Source organism: Chrysemys picta, chromosome 16, assembly GCF_011386835.1.
Source record: "Chrysemys picta bellii isolate R12L10 chromosome 16, ASM1138683v2, whole genome shotgun sequence".
In the NCBI taxonomy this organism is placed as follows: domain Eukaryota; kingdom Metazoa; phylum Chordata; order Testudines; family Emydidae; genus Chrysemys; species Chrysemys picta.
The window spans coordinates 13734983-13758157 of NC_088806.1; the positions used below are offsets into that span (position 1 = coordinate 13734983).

Consider the following 23175-nt stretch of genomic DNA (forward strand, 5'->3'; position numbering starts at 1 on the left):
CAGAGCTTGGGCCTTGGGGACTCCAGTGGTTTAACCTCAGCTTCTCTGGGATGAGGTGGAGGAGTATCCATCCCCTACCCACTGGGGTGGCCTTTTGTTCCCCACACACTGAGCCAAGGTGAGCAGAATTCCCTCTCCAACCTGGCTCAGGGTCTTTTACATTTTTACAGCCCATCAGAGACTATGGGAAGAAGTTTCCCTTCCTCTCCCTGTTACCCTGGAATTGAGGAGAGTGTTACCCCAAAATTTAACTGAGCTAATTGCAGCCATGTTGCGTGCATTCAGCCACCATTAATTAATAAAATAAAACACCACATAGTTAAGGGATAATTTGGACAAGCAGGGCTTTTGGAGACAAGGTCAAATACTAGCCCAGGCTTGCAGTTTCTGCAAATCTGAATGAGAGGAGGGCAGCTCTCCTAATTCCAGTGACTCCCATGGGACTGTTGGGTGCTGAGCACTTCTGAAAGTTTGACAGTTTTAGTTTATGTTTCTTATGATTAGCTTCTCTTGGGCTGCATTTCCATATTCTGAAGGATACCCTGGTCCATTTGCATACCATACTTATATGTTCACAAATATTGCTGATAATTGCTTACACCATATTATCTGAAGTTTAAAATACAGTTAATACCCTTTATAGTCCTATATGCAGAAGCTCTCCAGCTATTGTTCTGAAAACGTGGTATTTACGTAGTGTCAGCAATGATCTGTTAGTGCTGAATCCAGCTATTGGTCATTAGAATACAATTCAGTGACTGACATTCATATTATCTTATCAGGTAATTGAAGAAATTGAGGAGATGATGCAGAATTCCCCAGATCCTGAAGAGGAAGAGGAGATCTTGGAGGAAGATGATGGAGGAGAAACTTCCTCTCAGGCTGATTCAGTCCTGTTGCAGGAGATGCAGATTTTGACACAAACCTTTAACAACAATTGGTCCTATGAAGGTGAGGACATGTGGGAAGGGCAGAGGGAGACTTCAGTTTGGGGCTTAGGAAAGTTGAGGTTGTTCATGTTTTCACTAGGATACTATTCAGTTCTCGCAGTTGCTGTTGTTATAATACAAGGTATTTTAAGACTTGTTTGAATAAATGTCTCTTTCATCCATATTGCATGGACCTCTCCCTATAATTCTATTGTCAGGTGTGCTAGATAGATCTGCTAAGATAGAGTTTGGTTACTGGGATACCACGAGGAAGCACGAGCAGGAGAGCGCAAGAGAGGAGGACTCCTGCCTCATACTGAGAAAGCAGGATGATCAGTGAGTTATCTTAAGTGCCTATACACAAATGCAAGAAGCCTGAGAAACAAGCAGGGAGAACTGGAAGTCCTGGCACAGTCAAAGAATTATGATGTGATTGGAATAACAGAGACTTGATGGGGTAACTCACATGACTGGAGCACTGTCATGGATGGATATAAACTGTTCAGGAAGGACAGGCAGGGCAGAAAAGGTGGGGGAGTTGCACTGTATGTAAGAGAGCAGTATGACTGCTCAGAGCTCCAGTATGAAACTGCAGAAAAACCTGAGAGTCTCTGGATTAAATTTAGAAGTGTGAGCAACAAGGGTGATGTCATGGTGGGAGTCTGCTGTTGACCCCCAGACCAGGGGGATGAGGTAGCCGAGGCTTTTTTCAGGCAATCAACAGAAGTTACTAGATCACAGGCCCTGGTTCTCTTGGGAGACTTCAATCACCCTGATATCCACTGGGAGAGCAATACAGCTGTGCACAGACAATCCAGGAAGTTTTTGGAAAGGGTAGGGGACAATTTCTTGGTGCAAGTGCTGGAGGAACCAATACCGTGCTCCTCTTGACCTGCTGCTCACAACCAGGGAAGAATTGGTAGGGGAAGTAGAAGTGGATGGGAACCTGGGAGGCAGTGAGCATGAGATGGTTGAGTTCAGGATCCTGACACAAGGAAGAAAGGAGAGCAGCAGAATACGGACCCTGGACTTCAGAAAAGCAAACTTTGACTCCCTCAGGGAACTGATGGGCAGGATGCCTTGGGAGGCTAATATGGGGGGGAAAGGAGTCCAGGAGAGCTGGCTGTATTTTAAAGAAGCCTTATTGAAGGCGCAGGAACAAACCATCCCGATGTGCAGAAAGAATAGCAAATATGGCAGGCGACCATCTTGGCTTAACAGAGAAGTCTTTGGTGAGCTTAAACACAAAAAGGAAGCTTAAAAGAAGTGGAAACTCGGACAGATGACTAGGGAGGTGTATAAAAATATTGCTCGAGCATGCAGGGGTATAATCAGGAAGTCCAAAGCACAACTGGAGTTGCAGCTAGCAAGGGATGTGAAGGGTAACAAGAAGGTTTTCTACAGGTATGTTAGCAACAAGAAGGTCAGGGAAAGTGTGGGACTCTTACTGAATGGGGGAGGCAACCTAATGACAGACGATGTGGAAAAAGCTGAAGTACTCAATGCTTTTTATGCTTCGGTCTTCACAGACAAGGTCAGCTCCCAGACTGTTGCATTGGGCAGTACAGTATGGGAAGGAGGCAAGCAGCCCTCAGTGATGAAAGAATAGGTTAAGGACTATTTAGAAAAGCTGGATGTGCACAAGTCCATTGGTCCAGATGCAATGCATCCAAGGGTGCTGAGGGAGTTGGCTGATGTGATTGCAGAGCCATTGACCATTATCTTTGAAAATTTGTGGCATTTGTGGGAGGTCCCAGATGATTGGAAAAAGGCAACTATAGTGCCCATATTTAAAAAGGGGAAGAAAGAGAACCCGGGGAACTACAGACCTTACTTCAGTCCCTGACAAAATCATGGAGCAGGTCCTCCATTTTGAAGCACTTGGAGGAGAGGAAAGTGATCAGGAACAGTCAACATGGATTCACCAAGGGCAAGTCATGCCTGACCAACCAGATTGCATTCTATGATGAGATAACTGGCTCTGTGGATATGGGGAAAGCGGTGGATGTGATATATCTTGACTTTAGCAGAGCTTTTGATACGGTTTCCCACAGTATTCTTCCCAGCAAGTGAAAGAAGTATGGATTGGATTAATGGACTATAAGGTGGACAGAAAGCTGGCTAAATCATTGGGCTCAACAGGTAGTGATAAATGGCTCCACATCTAGTTGGCAGCCTGTATCAAATGGAGTGCCCCAGGGGTCGGTCCTGGGGCTGGTTTTGTTCAATATCTTCATTAATGATTTGGAGGATGGTGTGGACTGCACCCTCAGCAAGTTTGCAGATGACACTAAACTAGGAGGAGTGGTAGATACGCTGGAAGGTAGGGATAGGATACAGAGGGACCTAGATAAATTAGAGGATTGGGCCAAAAGAAATCTGATGGATGGAAGAATCCCATGCATTGCTACAGGCCGGGGACTGACTGGCTAAGCGGCAGTTCTGCAGAAAAGGACCTGGGGATTACAGTGGACGAGAAGCTGGATATGAGTCAGTGTTGCCAAGAAGGCTAACGGCATATTGGGCTGCATTAGTAAGAGCATTGCCAGCAGATCGAGGGAAGTGATTATTCCCCTCTATTCGGCACTGGTGAGGCCATATCTGGAGTATTGTGTCCAGTTTTGGACCCCCCACTACAGAAAGGATGTGGACAAATTGGAAAGAGTCCAGAAATGATTAGGGGGCTGGGGCACATGACTTATGAGGAGAGGCTGTGGGAACTGAGCTTATTTAGTCTGCAGAAGAGAAGAGTGAAGGGGGGATTTGATAGCAGCCTTCAACTACCTGAAGGGAGGTTCCAAAGAGGATGGAGCTAGGCTGTTCTCAGTGGCAGCAGATGACAGAACAAGAAGCAATGGTATCATTGCTTAAGTCCCGGCTTGAAAAAGCCCTGGCTGGGATGATTTAGTTGGTGTTGGTCCTGCTTTGAGCAGGGGGTTGGACTAGAGACCTCCTGAGGTCTCTTCCAACCCTAATCTTCTATGATGCTGGGGTTGGTTCCCACAAAGGGATAAGGTCTGAGTTGCCTATAACTCTTGAGAATTGATTTAGCTAGCTCTTCCTAAATCCCTGTATGATGCAGCCCCTTCTCACCCCAGTGTAGTCCCCTGCCAACCCCTTCAGATAACATTGAGTTGAAAGCAGAGAGCCAGTCTCAGGCAATGCAAGGCAGCAACTATGTGGTTCATTTGCCGAGATCCCAAATCACTGATTGTACCTGGCTTTAGGTCTGCATTTGCTTTTGAATCCTTATTGTTTAATTATTGTAATTGTTCCATTAGATTTACCATTGGGAGACTTGGGCTCTTTCACAAGGTTGTTATAACTTTATATTTGTTATAGCTAGAGCTGTTGTAACCCCTATAATTAAGGCTCCTGAAGTGTCACCCCTCTAACCTCCTGATTTCTATGGCTTCCAGCTTTAGGGCTAGAATTGCTCGTGTCCTCTGTCTGCATGAGGGTGGGTGATTTTTTTTTGTATGAAGTTGAGTAAACACCAGTTCATCAATTCTTGAGAAAGAGGAAAGTTAAAAAAGAAAGTGCACTTTGGCCATTAGAAAAATGTATTTGCCACAACCAGGATTACATCCTTTATGTCAAACATAAACCAGCTGTCTAGGCAATTTTTCAGTACAGTCACTATAATAACTAAGCACTTCCTAAGAGTAGAAATGTGGTTTGAGCATTGGCCTGCTAACCCCAGTGTTGTGAGTTCAATCCTTGAGGGGGCCACTTAGGGATCTGGGGCAAAATCAGTACTTGGTCCTGCTAGTGAAGGCAGGGGGCTGGACTCGATGACCTTTCAAGGTCCCTTCCAGTTCTAGGAGATAGGATATCTCCATTAATTAATTTATTTAACTACAACCATGATATTGCCCTTCTTCCTGGCTGATGAGAGACCAAGAGTTAGGTGTGGGGGGTTGCATTTTAAATATAGAAGGGGATGAGTGAGACAGCTTAGGCAAAGAGGGAGGTTTGCAATTAGCTCTTATGTCATCAATGTCCATGGTCATTGTTATTTTAGCTGGCAGTGAGTTCCTTGGTCCAGGTGTGGTGAAAATTCTGTCTGCCACACCCACAAGCCTCCACAAGTGGTCACAGTTTTATTATTGCACTGCAAAGTAGCTCTTAGGGAAGGTTCCAATCATGCAAGGAGAGAGAGGGTGTCTTTCAGATAAGTAGGGCCAATTCCATTCAGGGCTTTGAAAATCAGGACTGAGAACTTTAATTGGACACGGTGTTTGAGATGAAGCCCATGCACATAGCAGTGTGATGTGTTCCTGCTATGTGTTGCTGCATATTACATCCTGTCCTACACAGCATGTTATCATATTTAAATGATATTCTTACAGGCCATTAAAAACTGACTGAAAATAAAAATGTATTGAAATATACACAGACTCAGGAGACTTGAACCTCATCCATATACATGATAATCGCTCTGTATTAAACAAGTCTTTCCTCAGAATGGTGAGATAAATTCCAGTTACCATTCTAGCTACCTCTGAGATTGAGGTAAACTGGTCAGGATTACTTGAGGCCCTGTTTGTGTGATACCCAACAAGTAGGGTACTTATGCAGGAGTCAGATTCAAACCCCCTGTTCTAAAGCAAGAAACTGAACCTAGATCCCTTTCACTACTAAAGGACCTTAACCACTAGGCTACTGCATATTCTATAGGTATAGTGCCTCAATCTCTCCTGCTGGAGCTGTTTCACTTTGTGTAAATAATTGAACATTTAGTTGACCAAGGACATGAACCTGATTCTCCCACATCTCCCATGAGTGCCCTAACCACCAGAATATCGAATTAATCTCTCACTTTCTTTCTCTCTCCCAATTAATATGTAATTATTGTTTCAACAGGAGAGATTGAGAGAAACTTAGTCCAGCATATACAATTGTTAGTGGGGGTTGGTCGCGCTATTGTGGGGAACTTTCATGGCTTATGCACTACCCTGGTGGAATCAGCTAGCAAAAGGATCTGAGTCCTTGCTCCAACTCCCTTTACCTAGAGGCCTGCCTGAACTCAAGGACTCCTCTTCCACTCTTGTGTGTGGCAGAGTCCTCATAATCCCAACAAGGCTGGACCCAGGATTCCTGGGGGTCTTAACCCCCAGTCTTGTTGTGGCTACTTAGGACAGGGGCTAGGGTGTCCCTACTCCGTGTACTCTCTCTGCACCAGATGCTTCCCTGACCCACTGATCATTATATATAGTTCAGACCCAATACAATTTATTAAACAGCTGTAAAAAAGAAGGAAAAAATGGGAAAGGTTAAAGGAAACAAGTAACCCTGCTGTATGGGCCTGGGGACACCACAAACAGCTGTCTCTGGGATGTAAGAAAAATTCAGGCTGCTCCTCACACATCCCAGATTTCCCTTCCACGCCCTGGCTGTGCTGTGGTGATACCAGGGGTAGGACACCTGCCCTGGTAGTGTCCACATGCCCTCAGCCTAGAGTCTAGGGGGCAGGACCCTTCTCCCCAGTATCAGCCTCCTGTCTGGGTCATGTCCCTCCTCCGAGTCCAACTTTCAAGGTCCTCTTGTCTGGTGACATCTCCCAGCCCTGGGCCCTCTGCCCACGGTCCTCTCCCTAGTTGCTCACCACATTCTGCTGTAGTGTTACTTGAGGCATGGCCAGCATCACTATACAGGCTCTGGTCCTGCAACTCAGCCCTGGCTCACTGTTGGCGTGGCTGGTCTGCATTGCTCCATTGCTCCAGCTCCCGCTCCCCCTCCTCTGGCTCTGTGCTGCTTCCCTGCTTCCAGCTCAGCTTGGGCTGCTACTCTCCCCTTAGCTCTGCCCTACTCTGGCATAGGCAGCTGCTGCTCACATGGAGGGCCCCCGAGGCTCCTGAGTCCCTCATTGGCCAGCCTGCCCTGGCAATTGGGCTGACCTGGAATACTGGCCTCTCCCTATTGGCCCTGGGGACTATCAGTCTCATTTCTCATTGGCCCTTCCCCTTTTTTTTAAAGAACTGAGAGAGGGTCAACCAAACCCCCCACTAAGTTTCAGTAAGTTTCACACTTTCACAATGGCACTGTGGTGAGGGCCCTCAGCTGGGTGGTAAAAGTCTAGCCTCAAGTCCGTGCTCCAAAGCAGGTGTTTGAACGGGGGTGTCCCAAACACCAGGAGCGTGTTCTGACTACTGGGTATCTGTGCTTTCTAATGACATAATGCTGCCTTGGCATAGGTGCCTAACTCTAGAAGACTGTTTATAGCTGAGACTTCTCAGCAGAGATAGGTGCCTAAATACCTCTGTGAATCTGGGCTCTACACCCCACCCCTTTGCTCCACATTTTGCTGCTGGCTAGCTTAGCTGGCTGTATGCTCAGCTTACTGGTGGCTGAGGATCTCATTCTTAGGTGCCAAACTCTTCCCAGGCATTATCTGGGGGGCCTGTATAGGAGTTAGGGGTTTGCAACACGTAACTCCTTTTCGAGATCTAGCCCCTAAGTGCTTTTGAAAAATGTACCCACTGTTCTTTTGATTCAGAAGGCTACCAAAGCACCTTACAAACGTTTACATATATATATGTTACTTCATCACTACTGAAATGCAGTTGTCTCTGAAATGCAGAAAAAAACATCTTTTTAACAGCGTGCAGCAACTTTGCACAACATTTTTCAGCAGGAATTAGAATGAATTTATATCAAGTGGAAATTACAGGGGGGATGTCAAAGAACCAAATTAATTACCCAAATTGGCATTTCTATCTAGCCATTCTCAGGTATTAACTGTAGTATTTAGGCATTGTTTTGGCCAAGACATCAGTTTTAACATCTATTCTTTGCAAAAGTGCCATGGGATTTTTAATAACTGCAAGTGGTCAGCACAGCAGGTTTTACATCTTATCTGAAAGCTGGCTCCCCCAGTTCCTAAAGCCCCCTACTGCCTTGGGGGAATATTGCTTCAATACTGACTGCTGGGGCAAAAGGACGTTGGTGTCACAACACTCATCATTGCCGTGCCTAACTTTTAGATGCCTTGCCACCCAATGGAGTCCACAGCCCCGAGTTAGGTGCCCAGGCTCCCTGTACAATGCACGTGGAGCGATAGGTGCCTAAGAATGGGATCTGAGCCAGGAGCTCCCTAAACTAGCCAATAGGAAATGCTGAGGAGAGGGGTCTGGCCTAAGCCCCACCACCCCAAAGGAGTTAGGCACCTAAATCCAGGTTAGAGGGAGGCACTCTCTCCGTCCAGGATTCACAGCTGTGAACCCTCTCCTGGAGTTAGGTCTCTAACCCCTTTCTCACAAGGACAAGGAAGTGGTGCCCCTCTTATGACTTTTAGCCCAGTGACAGAGCACTGAGCCAGATGTGGGAGACCCAAGTATAGGCTGCCCTTTCTGAGACCCTCTTCCACTTCCCCAAGGACTCCCCTTTTAAGTGGCAGGCTCTGGCCTCTGTTTCTCTCTGGAGTAGGATCCTCCAATCCAGCCACTCTCTGACTGGGTCTCTGGGTTACACCTCCCAGGACACCAACTGTGTTATCCAGCAAGTCCGACTGAGCAAGGACCCTGCCAGACTTCTCCTCTGGGGGTCTGTGCTCAGTGACACAGAAGCAGCTTCTCCAGAACAAAGGATGCCTTATTTTGCCCAAATGGTACATGGAGCTTCGAGAAGCTGATTTAAAAATAACAGAGACCTATACACATATTGTCTTACCTATGCTTGGCATGCCCCTCAAGCCCCTACATAGATATGACTTTGTCCCCTATTCTTATTGGGCACCAAGTTACAGCTTGCTTGCTGCAGACCCTGACTCACAGTCAATCACTGTGTCAGCTTCCAGCAGGCTAACTTGCTGTCTCTCTATCAAACTCCAGCAGAGCTGAGCTGACCACTTGCCCCCTCCCTATCTGCCAGCGGCACCTTTTAAACCAATCCAGGGCTTTTGATCTTTTAGGGTCTCAGCCTGGACAAACCAAAACCTGGCAACTTTCTGGCACCTGGAAGTATCATCTCCCAGTAATAGCCACCATATTCTCTAAGCTCTATTGTTGATTTACCTTTACTGGGCTCTTTAACAACCCCCCTTCTGAGCTACCTATGCATCCAGATGAGGTAATACCACACTTATTTACAAAGAAGAATGCAATTAGTGCCTAGTTTGCCAACCAGGCTCAGTTCCTCCTTCTGCCTGATGTGGAGCAAGGACATGAATGTAGGTTTTACCCCTTCTGGAAGAATGCCCTAACCACCAGGTGTGGGGTATTCTGATGGAGCTCTTACCCTGTATATAAACAATTACATAGGCACTGAGGCAGGGCAACTGTACCATGAATCTCCCAGATGATTTCCCTAGTCACTGGGCAGTAGAGTTATTCTCCCTCTGTTGATCTTGTCCAATCAGGGGCGGCTCCAGGCACCAGCGAAGGAAGCATTCCGTCCATTCTTGGGACGGGGGGCGGCATAGTCCGGGCAGTTGTGTTTTTTTTTTTGCTTGGGGTGGCAAAAATGGTAGAGACAGCCCTGTGTCCAATGTATAATTATTTTTACCCAGTGGAACAGCTTCCTCAGGAGAGACTGAGAATGCCCCCCTGTAGAATTCCATGTAGCCCAGTAGTTAGGGCACTTTCCCAAGAATTCCATGTAACCCAGTAGTTAGGGCACTTTCCCGAGAATGGGGGACACCCAAGTGCAAATACCTTCCCCCCATGTGGCAGAGAGGGGGAATTAAATATGAGTCTCCCACATCCTGGGTGAATGCAGTAATCACTGATCTAAAGGTCATAGGGTGGCGCCACCTCCTCCTCTGGTGGCCATTTTATGTGATTAAGTGGGCTCTGAGAACTCCGACCAAATTGGGCCCCTCAGGAAAGATAGGTGCGGGAACACCTAGATAGGTGCAGGAACATTGGGGCTTAGGCATGAGATAAGTATGAAGGTTCCTAGACTGTGCATGCTTCCTGGTAGGGTTTTATGGACCTATGGATTTTAGGTGCCTACAGAGTTAGGAGGCAGCTGAGTGGGGGGTTTGAGGATCTCAGTGGCACCTAAATGTTGGACTTATGTGGCAAATAAACACCTCGCCCAAAATGTTTCCTACTTCACCACCAACTCCATTTCCTGCAGTACCCTGGCTTTTCATTGAAGGTCTGAGCAGGACCAACCCTGCTTAGTTTGGTGCTACCTCAGCCTAATGAAATTTGGCTGAAGCCATTCTTCTGGAAACCGGCGGGTTTTATAGTCGTATAAAGTGATATACTTAATTTAGCAGTTTTGTACCAATGAACATGAATCATAATTTAAGCAGCCAGGCTTAGAAGTGCCATGTCTCTGTGGCGCTGGTTGAGCTTTTCTGACCTTCCACTCACAAGACACAAAATCTCTGCCCCATATTACCCATTTGCATCCAGTATTTTTAAATGAATGTGTACCTCTTCTGATTGCGAAGGTTTGGAACAGATGTCAGTGTCTGAGTTGGCCGAGCTGCTGGATCACGTGGAGGGTGCCATCCGTGACTACTCAGAAGAGCTGGTGCAGCAGCTGGCTCGTCGAGATGAGCTGGAGTTCGAGAAAGAGGTGAAGAACTCCTTCATCACAGTGCTGATTGAGGTCCAGAACAAGCAAAAAGAGCACAGAGAGCTCATGAAAAGGAGGAGGAAAGAGAAAGGACTGAGTCTGCAGAGCAGCCGAATAGAAAGGGGCACCCAAATGCCTCTCAAGGTATGTGAGAAATCCCCATGTGCAGTGAGACATTGCAAAGAGTAGATAGGGGTGATCATGGCCATTCTGGAGAGCAGGGGAAGCTATCTCTTTAAAGAGATAGGTATGAAATGGGCGCTCCTAATAATCGGAAGTAATCTTCAGATTATTTAATTTAGATAAATGTATCAATTTAAAGTAAAAGCCGCCTTCCCCCCAGAAGAATGGAGTCTGGAACAGCAAGCAACTCAGCCTTAATAGTCCCTATTAAAATCATTTCCACACTGCTGGTTTCCATGCATGAGAACTTTTCACACTTTCACAGAGACTCTACTGATTTATATTTACAGGTAACCAAAGCTATTTAGTCAGAATAACTGCGGCTAAAAAATATGCTGATCTCAAAGAAATCATGAGAATTCACACCCAGTGTTCTCCAAATGTCTAAAAACTTGCATTAATACCACTGCTTCTCAGGCCCGGTCTACACTACAAAGTTAAGTTGACATAAGTCACCTTTCGTTGATTTGTTTGTGCATGTGTCTACACTCAAATTTGTGTCCCGCCGACATAAGCACCCATCAAAACCACCTCCCCAAACAGAAATGAGTCATTGTTGATGGACTGTGATCAATGCAGTGTGAGTGTAGACACTGTGTGACCTATGTCAGCTATAACAGACCTCCAGCAGCTGTCCCACAATGCCCAACACTGACCACTCTGGTCACATTGTAAACTCCACGGCCCAGGGGTCACAGAGACTGGAAGCCCCCTCCCACCCTTAAAATAACCCTGTGTATTTATGAAAGACTGATTGCCCAGCTTGGCAAGCACACCTAGCAGCTCTCCCTTGTTGTGTGCAGCTGCCCAACCAACCATTCCAGCTACACGCTCCAGACGTACTCCTGCCTGCAGTAGACAGCAGGTATTGAATCAACTGGGCCTGTGGGGAGAAGAAGCACAGCTAAGGAGTAGTCGTAGAAACATGGACATCTATGAACAATTTGCACAGGGGATGTGGGCAAAAGGGGTGTAACAGAGATCAGCAGCCGTGCCATGTGGAAATTAAGGAACTGAGGGGGCCATACCACAACACTCAATTTGGTGCTGAGCCACAGACCTGCCACTTTTATGACAAGCTGCATGCCACACTTGCCAGAGACCCCACCAGCACCCAGCAGCCCACTGCAGATACCTCGGTGGAGCCCAACACACAGAACCCTGCTGTGAACAGCAACGAGGAGGAGAAAGGACACATGGTGGGAGGGTCCAGCTACGCTGCAATCCAGGACCTGTTTAAGACTCCACCGCAGTCTGGCTAATCTCACCAGCCAAGCACGGATGAGCCCGATCCAGGGGAAGGAAACTCAGGTAAGTGTGTGCATGCATTTTCCCTTACACTAGTTAAACATAAAGATGAGCCTGGGCCATCCTAAGTTACCAAAGACATATGTATCAACTTTTCATTGTCTTATACATATGAGAAGAAGTGGCAGTACAGGTAGAGTTGATATCTGCTCATTCCCAGTGCGGGGTGTGCAAAGCAATTTATTGATGCACATAGGAATGTCCCTTCTGTCCTCCTGAGAGATTTCGATGACACTTTCCTGGACAGACTCTGCAGTCCTCTCCCACAGGTTTCTAGGGAGGGCTGCCTTCTTTCTTCCTTCATGGTAGGACATTGTCTCACACTACTCTGCAATAAGTTCAGCTGACACCATTGCAGTAAACTAGTGGCATATTGGCCCAGGTGGCTTCAGGACGCCAACAGCAGCTGTGTTCTCTGTGCCTTTGTTACCCTCAGGAGTGTGATTTCAGTAAAAATCACCCCAGCCTGTGGAAAACAGTGCCAATTTTCAGTGCCAATGCCCTATACTTATACCCATAAAAATAGAGACCAACTTGTTTCAGCAACTGAAAATGTTAATGCCCTCCCCTCCCCCCTCATGTGACCACTCATAGATGATACTCACTATGGCTGGGATGGAGAGCTGTGCTATGCAGAGGCGCTCCACAGCTGAAGTGTCAAGAAGCATGTCTTACTAACGTTTTTTATGGGAATGAGGGAAGGCAATTGTTGTTGTGACTGTAAATACAATGATACATGTCTGTTTTATCTATAGCTGCTGCTGTTGAGGTCTTGAGGGGTACCCTGTTCATACTCATGGAACACCTGACTCTGATGTGAAGGAGAAAGAAGAGGAGATCCTACAAGCCAGTGCTGAATTGGAACGCAGACAAAGGGCCTGGATGGCCAATGGCAGAAGGCATGGAGAGGGATAGGAAGAACATGGGGAAATGGAGAAAGACCCAAGAATCTCATCAGGAAAAGGAGAGGGAGATGCACCAGGACATAATGGGGCTTCTCAGGTAGCAAACACATATGCTGCAAACTCTAGTTGACCTAAAGGTCCAACAATCATGGATTTGCCACCCTTTGCAGTCCCTGGAGACGTCCATAGTGGCATCTTCCTACACCCCGCAACAATCCACTTGGCACCATGGGTCACATACATACCCCACCACTCCACGCTAGCAGACAGTAAGGACAACTGCAACTTCACATACAGCATTGACCTACAGGAGGCACGGCTGCTGTATGTGTAGCTAAAATGGACTGCATTTGTGCACTGAAATGACACCTAGCAGCTGCCTTTCTAAATCTTTGCTGCCTTTTTAAATTTAAAGTTCTGTTCAGTTAATTTATGTTTGAAATTTGTATTGTGTTGTCCTTTTTTAGCTGCACATTTTTTCACTGCTTTCACCAGTCAATAAAATTCTATTGTTGAAGACAAATTCATCTTTACAAGTTCATCACACCTATTGCAGAATGTATAGAAGTACTCAAAGCATCCAGTACTTGTGGTTGGGAAAGAATGTCCCTTTTTGCAGCTTTCTGAACGGTCCTGTGTTCTTAAAGACGACAGCATCATGCACCTTCCCTGACCAGCTCACACTAATATTGGTGAAGCATCCCTGGAGATCCACCAAGTCTTGCATAACCATAGAAAAGTAGCGCTTTCTGTTGATGTATGCTATAGGAAGGTGGTCTGGTGCCAAAACAGGGATATGTGTGCTGTCTATTGCTCCACCATAGTTCAGGAACCGCACTGTTGCAAATCAGTCCACTATGTTCTGCATATTTCTGAGGCTATGTCTAAACTACACAGCTTTTAGCGACATGACTGTCAGGGCCGGCTCCAGGCACCAGGCAACCAAGCACATGCTTGGGGCGGCACCTGGTAAGGGGCGGCCAATCTTGGGGTGGCGGGGGGCAGCGCGGCGCGGCATTCCGGGGGGGGGTGCTCTGGCGGTGCGGTGCTTGGCGGGGGGCACTCCAGCTGTGCGGCGGGGGGGCGCCACCGGGTGCGGCGCTCAGGGAGGGGTTCCGGCGGTTTGGCGCTCGGCGGGGGGGCGCGGGGCGCGGCGCTCAGGGGGGGTTCCGGTGGCGCGGTGCTCGGGGGGGGGGCGGCGTGGGGCGCGGCGCTCGGGGGGGGTTTCCGGTGGCGTGGTGCTCGGCGGGGGGGCTCAGCGGGGTGGCGCTTTTTTTTGCTGCTTAGGGCAGCAAAAAAGTTAGAGCCGGCCCTGATGACTGTGTCCCCAAAGCTGTGCCACTAAAAGTCATGCAGTGTAACTGCTGTTTGTCGGCTCTCCTGCTGACAAAAAACTTCTACCCCCAGTGAGTGGCATTCGCATTGTCGGCAGGAGAGCGCTCCTGCCGACAACGCGCTGTTCACACTGGCACTTGCCACAGCAAAACTTTTGTCTTTCGGGGCAGGGGGTTTAACACCTCTAAAAGACAAACGTTTTGTCATTCAATGGCCAGTGTAGACATGGCCTGAGAGTTGCAGTCCTACATAGCAGGACACGATTAATGGCCCTATCCAACTGCATGACAGCTTCCCCCACTGTGCATTTTCCAACTCCAGAATGATTTCCCTCTGACAGTTAGCAATCCGGCATTGCAAGCTTCTAGAGCAGAGGTGGGCAAACTATGGCCCGTGGACTACATCTGGCCCGTGGGACCATCCTGCCCAGGTCTTGAGTTCCTGGCCGGGGAGGCTAGCCCTCATCCCCTCCCCTGATGTGCCCTCTCCCACGCAGCCTCAGCTTGCCGTGCTGCCAGCGCTCTGGCAGTGTGGCTGACTCCAGCCGGGCGGTGGGGCTGAGAGCTCCTCCTGCTCTGAGCGGCATGGTAAGGGGATGGGGAGCAGGGGGGGTTGGATAAAGGGCAGGAGGTCCCGGGGGCAGTCAGGGGACAGGGAGTAGGGGGGCAGAGGTTATGGGGGTGGTCAGGGGATGAGGAAAAGGGGGCACTTGGATAGGCGTGGGAGGACCTGTCAGGGGGTGGGGGTGTGGATAGGAGTTGGGGCAGTCAGGGGACAGGGAGAAGGGGGATTAGAAAGGGGGAGGGGTCCCGGGCGGCTGTTAGGGGCAGGGGGTCCCGGGAGGGGGCAGTCAGGGGACAAGGAGTGGGGGTATTGGATGGGTTGGGGGTTCTGAGGGGGGCAGTCAGGAGGTGGGAAGTGGGAGGGGGCGGATGGGGGCGGGGTCCAGGCTGTTTGGGGAGGCACAGCCTTCCCTACCTGGCCCTCCATACAGTTTTGCAACCCTGATGTAGCCCTCGGGCCAAAAAGTTTGCCCATCCCTGTTCAAGAGTGTGATCACCGCTTGCTTCTCAACTGTCAACACAGTTCTCATTCTGGTGTCTATGTGCTGGAAGGCTGCGGCGAGCTCAGGCACAGATCCTGGAATTGGCTTTTTGCATCTGAAAATTCTGACTGCTCATCATCCCAAACCTGCATTATGAGGTGATACCACCAGTTAGTGCTTGTTTCTCAGGCCCAGAAGTATTGCTCCGCTGTGTGAAGCTGCTCTGTGAATGCCACTAAGAACCTTGAATTGTTTTTCGCTGTGTCCTTTAGCAAGTATTGGGGGACTCAGGGCCCTGCACCCCCGGCTTCCTGCGTTTCACCATGACTCTCAGCCAGCCAGTAAAGCAGAAGGTTTATTTGGATGACAGGAATACAGTCCAAGACAGGTCTTGCAGGCGCAGACAACAGGACCCCCTCAGTTAAGTCCAGCTTGGGGTCCCAGGGCATTCCAGCCCACCCCCCTTTGGGGGGTCAGAGCCATCTCTGCCTCCCAGCCATCTCTCCAGCTCGCTTCCAGCACTCTCCCTTCCGCGACCCCTCCCACAGCCTTTGTTCAGTTTCCCGGGCCCCGGAGTCACCTGGCCTCCAACCCCTTCCTGGGTTCTCATGTTACAAGCTCAGGTATGTTCCCTCGGGCAGACTCCCCTCCCCCGATGCAGACCATCCTAGCCACACTCGCCTGTCAGCATTCACACACCCCAGCAAGAACAGTCCCAGTTCGTCACACATGTGTCCTGTATTTGCAACACTCATGAGAATAGTTCAGAGCTGTGTCGGGTCCATGCTTCTGTCAAAGATGGTGGACACTGAACAGTGCTATGCCGGCTTGTGGGATCTTAACAAAGGTGTAAAAATCATGGGAAAGAGATAGCATTATGCAATGGAAAAAGTTGCATGATGGGAGCTTGACCCCAATTTCCCAGAGTTACCTGTGTAACTCATTTTACCCCACAACACAGTGCAAAAACTTCCCAGAAGGCATTGTGCTGGATGGTGGCATGTGGCTGTCACATTGTGGGGTGCAATCCAGACCGGCTTGGTTGTCAGCATCTGCTTTATAATCCTCAGTGCCTTGTAAAATGCTCTGCTGCTGTAGCTTCCAGGCAGCATACAAACATGCACTGAGTGTCTGTGTGTGATAAGCCTCTCTGGACCAACAACTCTGACTCCAGCAGCCTGGTTCTTGCACCACAGCAACACTCTGGCCTCCACCAGCCTTGGTTTCACCTGGCAAGATGACCCCAACATCACTCACTCTGGATTTTCCCCCAAACCATGTGATCTGCAATGTCCAGCCCTTTGCTGGACCATTCAGAGGGATAATATGGTTCTCTTGCTCCTCTAAAGAGACAAACTGCATAGCTTACCACTTTAACTGGAGTTAATAATCACTTCAGTTCAAACGGCACTGGATTGATTTAGATTAAAAGTAAAACAAAAGGAAATAGGATTTCACATGAGATCAAGTATAAAGACTAGACTTATAAATGGTACAAGCAAATCAAAGTGAAAAACGCTTTTTAGATATTAAGATTTAAGAATGCTACAGTCCTGGTTCAAGATAAGATTCTTCCCAAACCACTTCCCAGCAAGGTGGAAGGATATTCCTCCCCCTTTGTCAGGATTTTCTATAAAAGTCCAAACAAAAAAAAATTAATGGAGATATCTTATCTCCTAGAGCTGGAAGGGACCATGAAAGGTCATTGAGTCTAGCCCCCTGCCTTCACTAGCAGGATCAAGTACTGATTTTGCCTCAGATCCCTAAGTGGCCCCCCTCAAGGATGGAACTCACAACCCTAGGTTTAGGAGAGCAATGCTCAAGCCACTGAGCTATCCCTCCCCAAAGTTCTCTGTCTCTTTGTCTTCTTAGGTGAATGATAACTTGGGGTTCTTTGTACCTGTCTTTTATAATCCAGTGAACCTTTGAAATGGATTCTTCTGAAGGTTACCCCCAAAGTAAAGTTCATTCAAGCTTTGCAGAAGGTGGCATGGAGTCTGCTGATGAAGGAGATTCCATCTGGCTTCTTCCCCCATTGGTGTTTGCTAAAGTGCAAATCAATGTCCACTTGACATGTGATTGCCAATTGTTTCTGTGACACCTGGCTGGAGGCGTTGGTCTGTCCTTTTTCTGAGAGAAACTTGTTTATCCAATTCCCCAGACTTGTCTGGTAAACACAGTTTAGTTCCACATTCCTTCATATTGGTATGGTCCATTTGGGCATTTACCATACATACACCATGCAAGAATATTAATAATCAGTGTGTTATTGCTTTATATTGATATTTTACATGCTATCTTTTGACAGATTATGGCATTAGTGAATTGGGGTACACTGAGCAGGCCAGATGATCTGAAACTCACTAACAGATACCAGTGACCCCTGGCCCTCTTGCACTGGGATGCTGTTAGGGTCACACTGGCATACTGGGGTACCTACTCATGGTGCACTGCCCTTTGCATGGATATAAATACTCCTAGAGAGCATGCGACGTGCCAGCGCAGGCAGCCAAGTATGTACAAGCACAAGCAATATGCTAACTGTGGCAGCTGTACACTGACATAACTTGCATCAACCAAAGTTTGTCGTCCTTTTTTGAACTCTGCTAGTCTTTTGATGTCAGTGATGTCTTGTGGCAATGTCTTCCACAGGTTAATTGTGCATTGTGTAAAAATATATGTCATAGATTCCAAAGCCAAAAGGGACCACTGTGATTATCTAGTCTAACACAGACGGACTAGTTATCATCTAGTATAACACAGGCCGTAGAACTTCCCCAAAATAATTCCTAGAGCAGCTTTTAGAAAAACATCCAAATTTGATTTAAAAGTTGTTCATAGTGGAAAATCTAGTATGCCTCTTGGTAAATTGTTCCAGTGGTTAATAATCCTCACTGTTAAAAATGTACACGTTATTTCCAGTTTGAATTTGTCTAGCTTCAGCTTCCAACCTTTGGATTGTGTTTCCTTTTACAAGTTTTAAATTTGTCACCTTTAAGATTCATTCTTGTGTCCCATTGTTCTTGCCTCATGGGAAATAGACGTGCCCACTCTGCCTTCCTTGGACCATTCATAGATTTGTAAAGCTTTATGGTATCCCCTCTGACTCATCTCTTCTCTAAAGCAAACAGGGCTGGAATCACAGAAGAAGTTAGGCATTGTAATGCTGAGCATCACAGCACCTAACTTTTAGGTGACTCCAAAATCACTGGGATTCACAAAGCCTGAGTTGGCAGCCTAGGCTTCTATACTATACAATGAATTGGAAGAGATTATGCAGTAATTCACAAAGGTCAGCATCCTAGATGGCTTCCCACCTAAGCTAGCTGATGGGAGATGCTGATCAGAGGAGTCTGTGCTCATGGAGATAAGCACCTCAGTTGAGGCTAATCTAGGTGTTTCTCTGTGCTCGCGATTCTCAGCTACGAAACCACCTGGAGTTAGGTGCCTATGCCATTTTAGCAAGCAGAGGACCAGGTGGTGCTGCCCTCTTTATAACTTAGAGCTAGGGTGACCAGATCACAGGGATGAAATATCGGGACGCAAAGAGGGGGGCAGCAACGGAGCAACAACAACAACAACAAAAAACGGCAGCGGAACAACAACAAAAAAAGCAGTTTCGCAGGGGCCGGGGGCATTAGCAGGCCCCAGCCGCGCCACCGGATCACACACAGCATCCCGGCCGCACGCACTGCCTTCCCCGCGGAGCCTTCCGCCCCCCGGCCCGTCCCGGTCACATGCGGCGCATCCTGCCACCGGCGGGGAGCCCCGTGCCTCTCCCGCTCGGCTGCGCTCCAGTGGCTCCTTCCTGGCGGGGCAAGCTGCTGGAGCGCAGCCGAGCGGGAGAGGCGCAGGGCTCCCCGGCAGCAGTGGGGAAGTTTATCGGTTTGGGGGACCCCGGCCGGCTCTTCGCCCCTGTCCGCTGGCTGCCCCGCCTGGGACAAGTCTCACCCCCGCAGCCCCTCTCTGCCGCGTGTCTCCGGCGGGCGGCCCACGCCCCCGGGCCATGCTGCCCCCCCGGGCCCTGCTCGCTCCACGCTGCCCCCGGACCCACTGCGCTGCCCCGTGGGCTGCAGGGCTGGAGCAGCCTCCGTGCTGCACTGCAGCGCTCCCGGCCCCGGCCCCCGGCCAGCCATGGCCCGTGTGCCTAGGCTGCTGCACAGGGGTGTCTCCTCCCCAGGCCCGGCTTGGGATCCAATGGGGCAGTGAGGGGGCAGGGCTGGGGGCGGGGATTTGGGGAGGGATCCAATGGGGAAAGGAGGGGGTGGAGTCGGGGCGGGGTGGGGGGGGCGAGAGCGGAGGGCAAAATTGTTTGTTTGTCTGGTCAGGACATGGGACAAACAAGCAAATATCGGGACAGTCCCGATAAAATCGGAACGTCTGGTCACCCTACTTAGAGCCCAGGGGCTGGAGCACTCAACTGGGATGTGGGAGATGCAGGTTCAATTGCCTGTGTGTGTCTACAAAGTTGTTCTCACCTTCTATCCCTTTCTCTCTCTGGCCCAGGGGATCACATCTTCTTAGGAAGGACATTGAAAAACCGATAAACGTAAAAAGAAGGGAAGGTAAAATGACACATTAGTTGGATGATGAGACACAAGGAGTTGACGGATGGTGCTAAAGCCACAATGTTCTAACCTAGCCACTTCTCAGACTATGCTGCAAAGAACAGCATTCTGTTACTGAGAAGAAAAAAACTGATCTTTTAGTGAGGGCATTCATTAGAAATGATAAAATGTTAAAATGTTGTAAACACTGCATGCCACACTAGGCAGTACCTCTGCCTGCTCTTCTAGCACTGCGTAAATCAGATGTTTTCTCTTCTATGCAGCGATTCAGTATGGAAGGAATCTCTAATATCTTGCAGACTGGTATTTGGCAGACATTTGGGAACTCAGCAACTGATAAACAGGTGTGTGTAAAGTCCTCTGCATAGATCAGGTACTCACAGGAGTGGATGCATAACATTTCTTCTGATAAACATAAAGATTTCTACTATTTAATTTGAAGAAGATAGCTAGGTTTTGAACAGAGTCGGCTGATATTAAACCAATTGATTTACAAATATTTTTGCAAATAAAAGTGCTTAGTTTGGTTTGTGATGACTTTTGGGCTCATGGTTTCCATTTTTCATGAGTATTCAGGCACTGCTGGTATTTTAGAAATTGTGTGCAAATCCTAAATCTTTCCGACAATTTAGTATGAAGGACTGCTCGTCTGAAAAGTCATGTCAGAAAATTTGTGATTCATTATTCACTAGGCACTAGTCATTCTTCTTTTTAAAAAGTTTCACTCATCCAAACAGGAAGCAGAAACAATACTGTGTGATTTAGATGACCAACCACATAAAACAAAGGGCAAATAGTTGAAATGAACAGTTTGTGATTAGTCAATAGTCTGAAAATAATTCATCCGCAGGATTTGGTGAATGCTTATGAATAATGACCTTTTAAAAGAAGGATTCAGTAACCAAAAATGGAGCTACATCATGGCCAATATTATCTGTATGGGGTCATTCAAACTGCTCTGTCTGGAATTCTGAAAGAAATCAGAGTGTGAGGAAAAGACATTTGGAAGAAAGACACTGCACACTGCTCATCTGAGGTCTCACTCCTGTTTCCTGTGCTCCTTGGCTCAGCCCTTCATTTCAACATTAGAAGATTTGCATTGCTTTCCTGTCTCTCTCCAGTGCTTAGTGAACTGACTCAGACTATGTCCTCCATTATGAGCACATTTTAGTTCTGAAATAATCTAAACCATCAAAAACTAGAGTGGTTCTTATTTCCTAAATACTCTGTGATCTCTTCAAGAGCTCCTTATGCTATGGCATTACAGTATGTCTCCTTCCGTACTGGATAACCGTACTCAGAGAGTTGTTATTAATGGTTCCCAATCCTGCTGGAAAGGCGTAACGAGTGGGGTACCGCAGGGGTCTGTTTTGGGACCGGCTCTGTTCAATATCTTCATCAACGACTTAGATATAGGCATAGAAAGTACGCTTATTAAGTTTGCGGATGATACCAAACTGGGAGGGATTGCAACTACTTTGGAGGACAGGGTCATAATTCAAAATGATCTGGACAAATTGGAGAAATGGTCTGAGTTAAACAGGATGAAGTTTAACAAAGACAAATGCAAAGTGCTCCACTTAGGAAGGAAAAATCAATTTCACACATACAGAATGGGAAAAGACTGTCTAGGAAGGAGTACGTCAGAAAGGGATCTAGGGGTTATAGTGGACCACAAGCTAAATATGAGTCAACAGTGTGATGCTGTTGCAAAAAAAGCAAACATGATTCTGGGATGTATTAACAGGTGTGTTGTGAGCAAGACACGAGAAGTCATTCTTCCGCTCTACTCTGCTCTGGTTAGGCCTCAGCTGGAGTATTGTGTCCAGTTCTGGGCGCCGCATTTTAAAAAAGATGTGGAGAAATTGGAAAGGGTCCAAAGAAGAGCAACAAGAATGATTAAAGGTCTTGAGAACATGACCTATGAAGGAAGGCTGAAAGAATTGGGTTTGTTTAGTTTGGAAAAGAGAAGACTGAGAGGGGACATGATAGCAGTTTTCAGGTATCTAAAAGGGTGTCATAAGGAGGAGGGAGAGAACTTGTTCACCTTAGCCTCTAAGGATAGAACCAGAAACAATGGGTTTAAACTGCAGCAAGGGAGGTCTAAGTTGGACATTAGGAAAAAGTTCCTAACTGTCAGGGTGGTTAAACACTGGAACAAATTGCCTAGGGAGGTTGTGGAATCTCCGTCTCTGGAGATATTTAAGAGTAGGTTAGATAAATGTCTATCAGGGATGGTCTAGACAGTATTTGGTCCTGCCATGCGGGCAGGGGACTGGACTCGATGACCTCTCGAGGTCCCTTCCAGTCCTAGAATCTATGAATCTATGAATCTATGAATCTTCCAGCCTCCAGAGAAGTTATCCAGAAAATTAGTACACCTTTAGGCTGGTTTAAGTCTTCTGTGGCTCTCTTGTGGGGCCCCAGGAGCCTCCAAGCTGGTGTTAGGGGTTGAAGATCTCTGATAGCATACGTTGGATGGATCTGTGCTGCCTGGGGAGAGTTTCACAAGGGTTAGATCCAGTGAAAGGACACAAGACCTCCATGCAGATGGCCCTGGCCAAGCTGGTGGTCCATATGGTACCCAATGTATCCACCACATTTCATGGTGTGCTTATTGGCATCTACCCTGGAGTGCCAGATCCCATTCCCTCCAATGACATGCTATGGACTACTTTCTGAATAAGAAACCTTGTGGAGGTTTCTTCATAAAACATTCCCTCCTGCCACTTTTCACATTGCAGGAGACATTTTTTCTGAGAGTTTGACCCAAAATGAGGTGTGATTCCACATGAGTCCTGCTCATTCACTGTGCACCATTCACCCTGCATATGGAAAGAGGCAGGAGTGAGGCAGAAATAATAGTGCATGATCATGTGATTAATGACCGTGTCATAAAGATGCATACACACTAGGGGGCAGGGTTAAGATTATGGCCTTTCCTAACTTGTGAGTACTTCACTCAGTAACAATGCCTGGGTTTTTACCATTGTTTTTCTAAATTAATTCCCTAGATGGTTAAAAGAAAAATTACTTAAAAATAAAGTCCATAATGTGGAACTATTTGTTAAACAAAAGGGGCCTGCTATGTAGGATGAAATTAACTCGGACAGGGTAAAGCCTGAGCGTCTGGACCATCCTAGTCCTCTCTTGATGTAAATCAACAAAATAAGAGTTAGATTGTGAATTTACCATAGTTGTTGATTAGCCTGGCTCGCTGTTGTTATGGCTGCTGAACTACTTTACAGTCCTTGTGCTGAAGGTGATGCAATACCATTCTACAACCCAAAATGTTTTGTTCAGCATCTTCATTAATGATCTGGATGATGGGATGGATTGCACCCTCAGCAATTTCGCGGATGGCACTAAGC

General features: G+C 47.6%; 2 protein-coding genes across 9 annotated transcripts in view; one reads left to right on the top strand and one right to left on the bottom strand.

The window, feature by feature from the left end:
- The window catches only part of LOC135976036 (nascent polypeptide-associated complex subunit alpha, muscle-specific form-like), a 1165876-nt gene that overhangs the window by 1082998 nt on the left and 59703 nt on the right, over positions 1-23175 (bottom strand). The window lies entirely within an intron of this gene.
- FEZ1 (fasciculation and elongation protein zeta 1) overlaps positions 1-23175 on the top strand; it is a 165038-nt gene that overhangs the window by 96077 nt on the left and 45786 nt on the right. For 7 of the 8 annotated variants that reach the window (XM_065570055.1, XM_065570057.1, XM_065570051.1 and 4 more), the window contains 3 exons: positions 783-951; positions 10333-10604; positions 20068-20148. In XM_065570055.1, coding sequence (XP_065426127.1) covers positions 783-951; positions 10333-10604; positions 20068-20148 — 522 coding nt within the window. Of the gene's footprint in view, positions 1-782; positions 952-10332; positions 11955-12706; positions 13380-20067; positions 20149-23175 lie in introns of those variants that run through there. The other variant, XR_010593180.1, reaches the window with a different exon arrangement.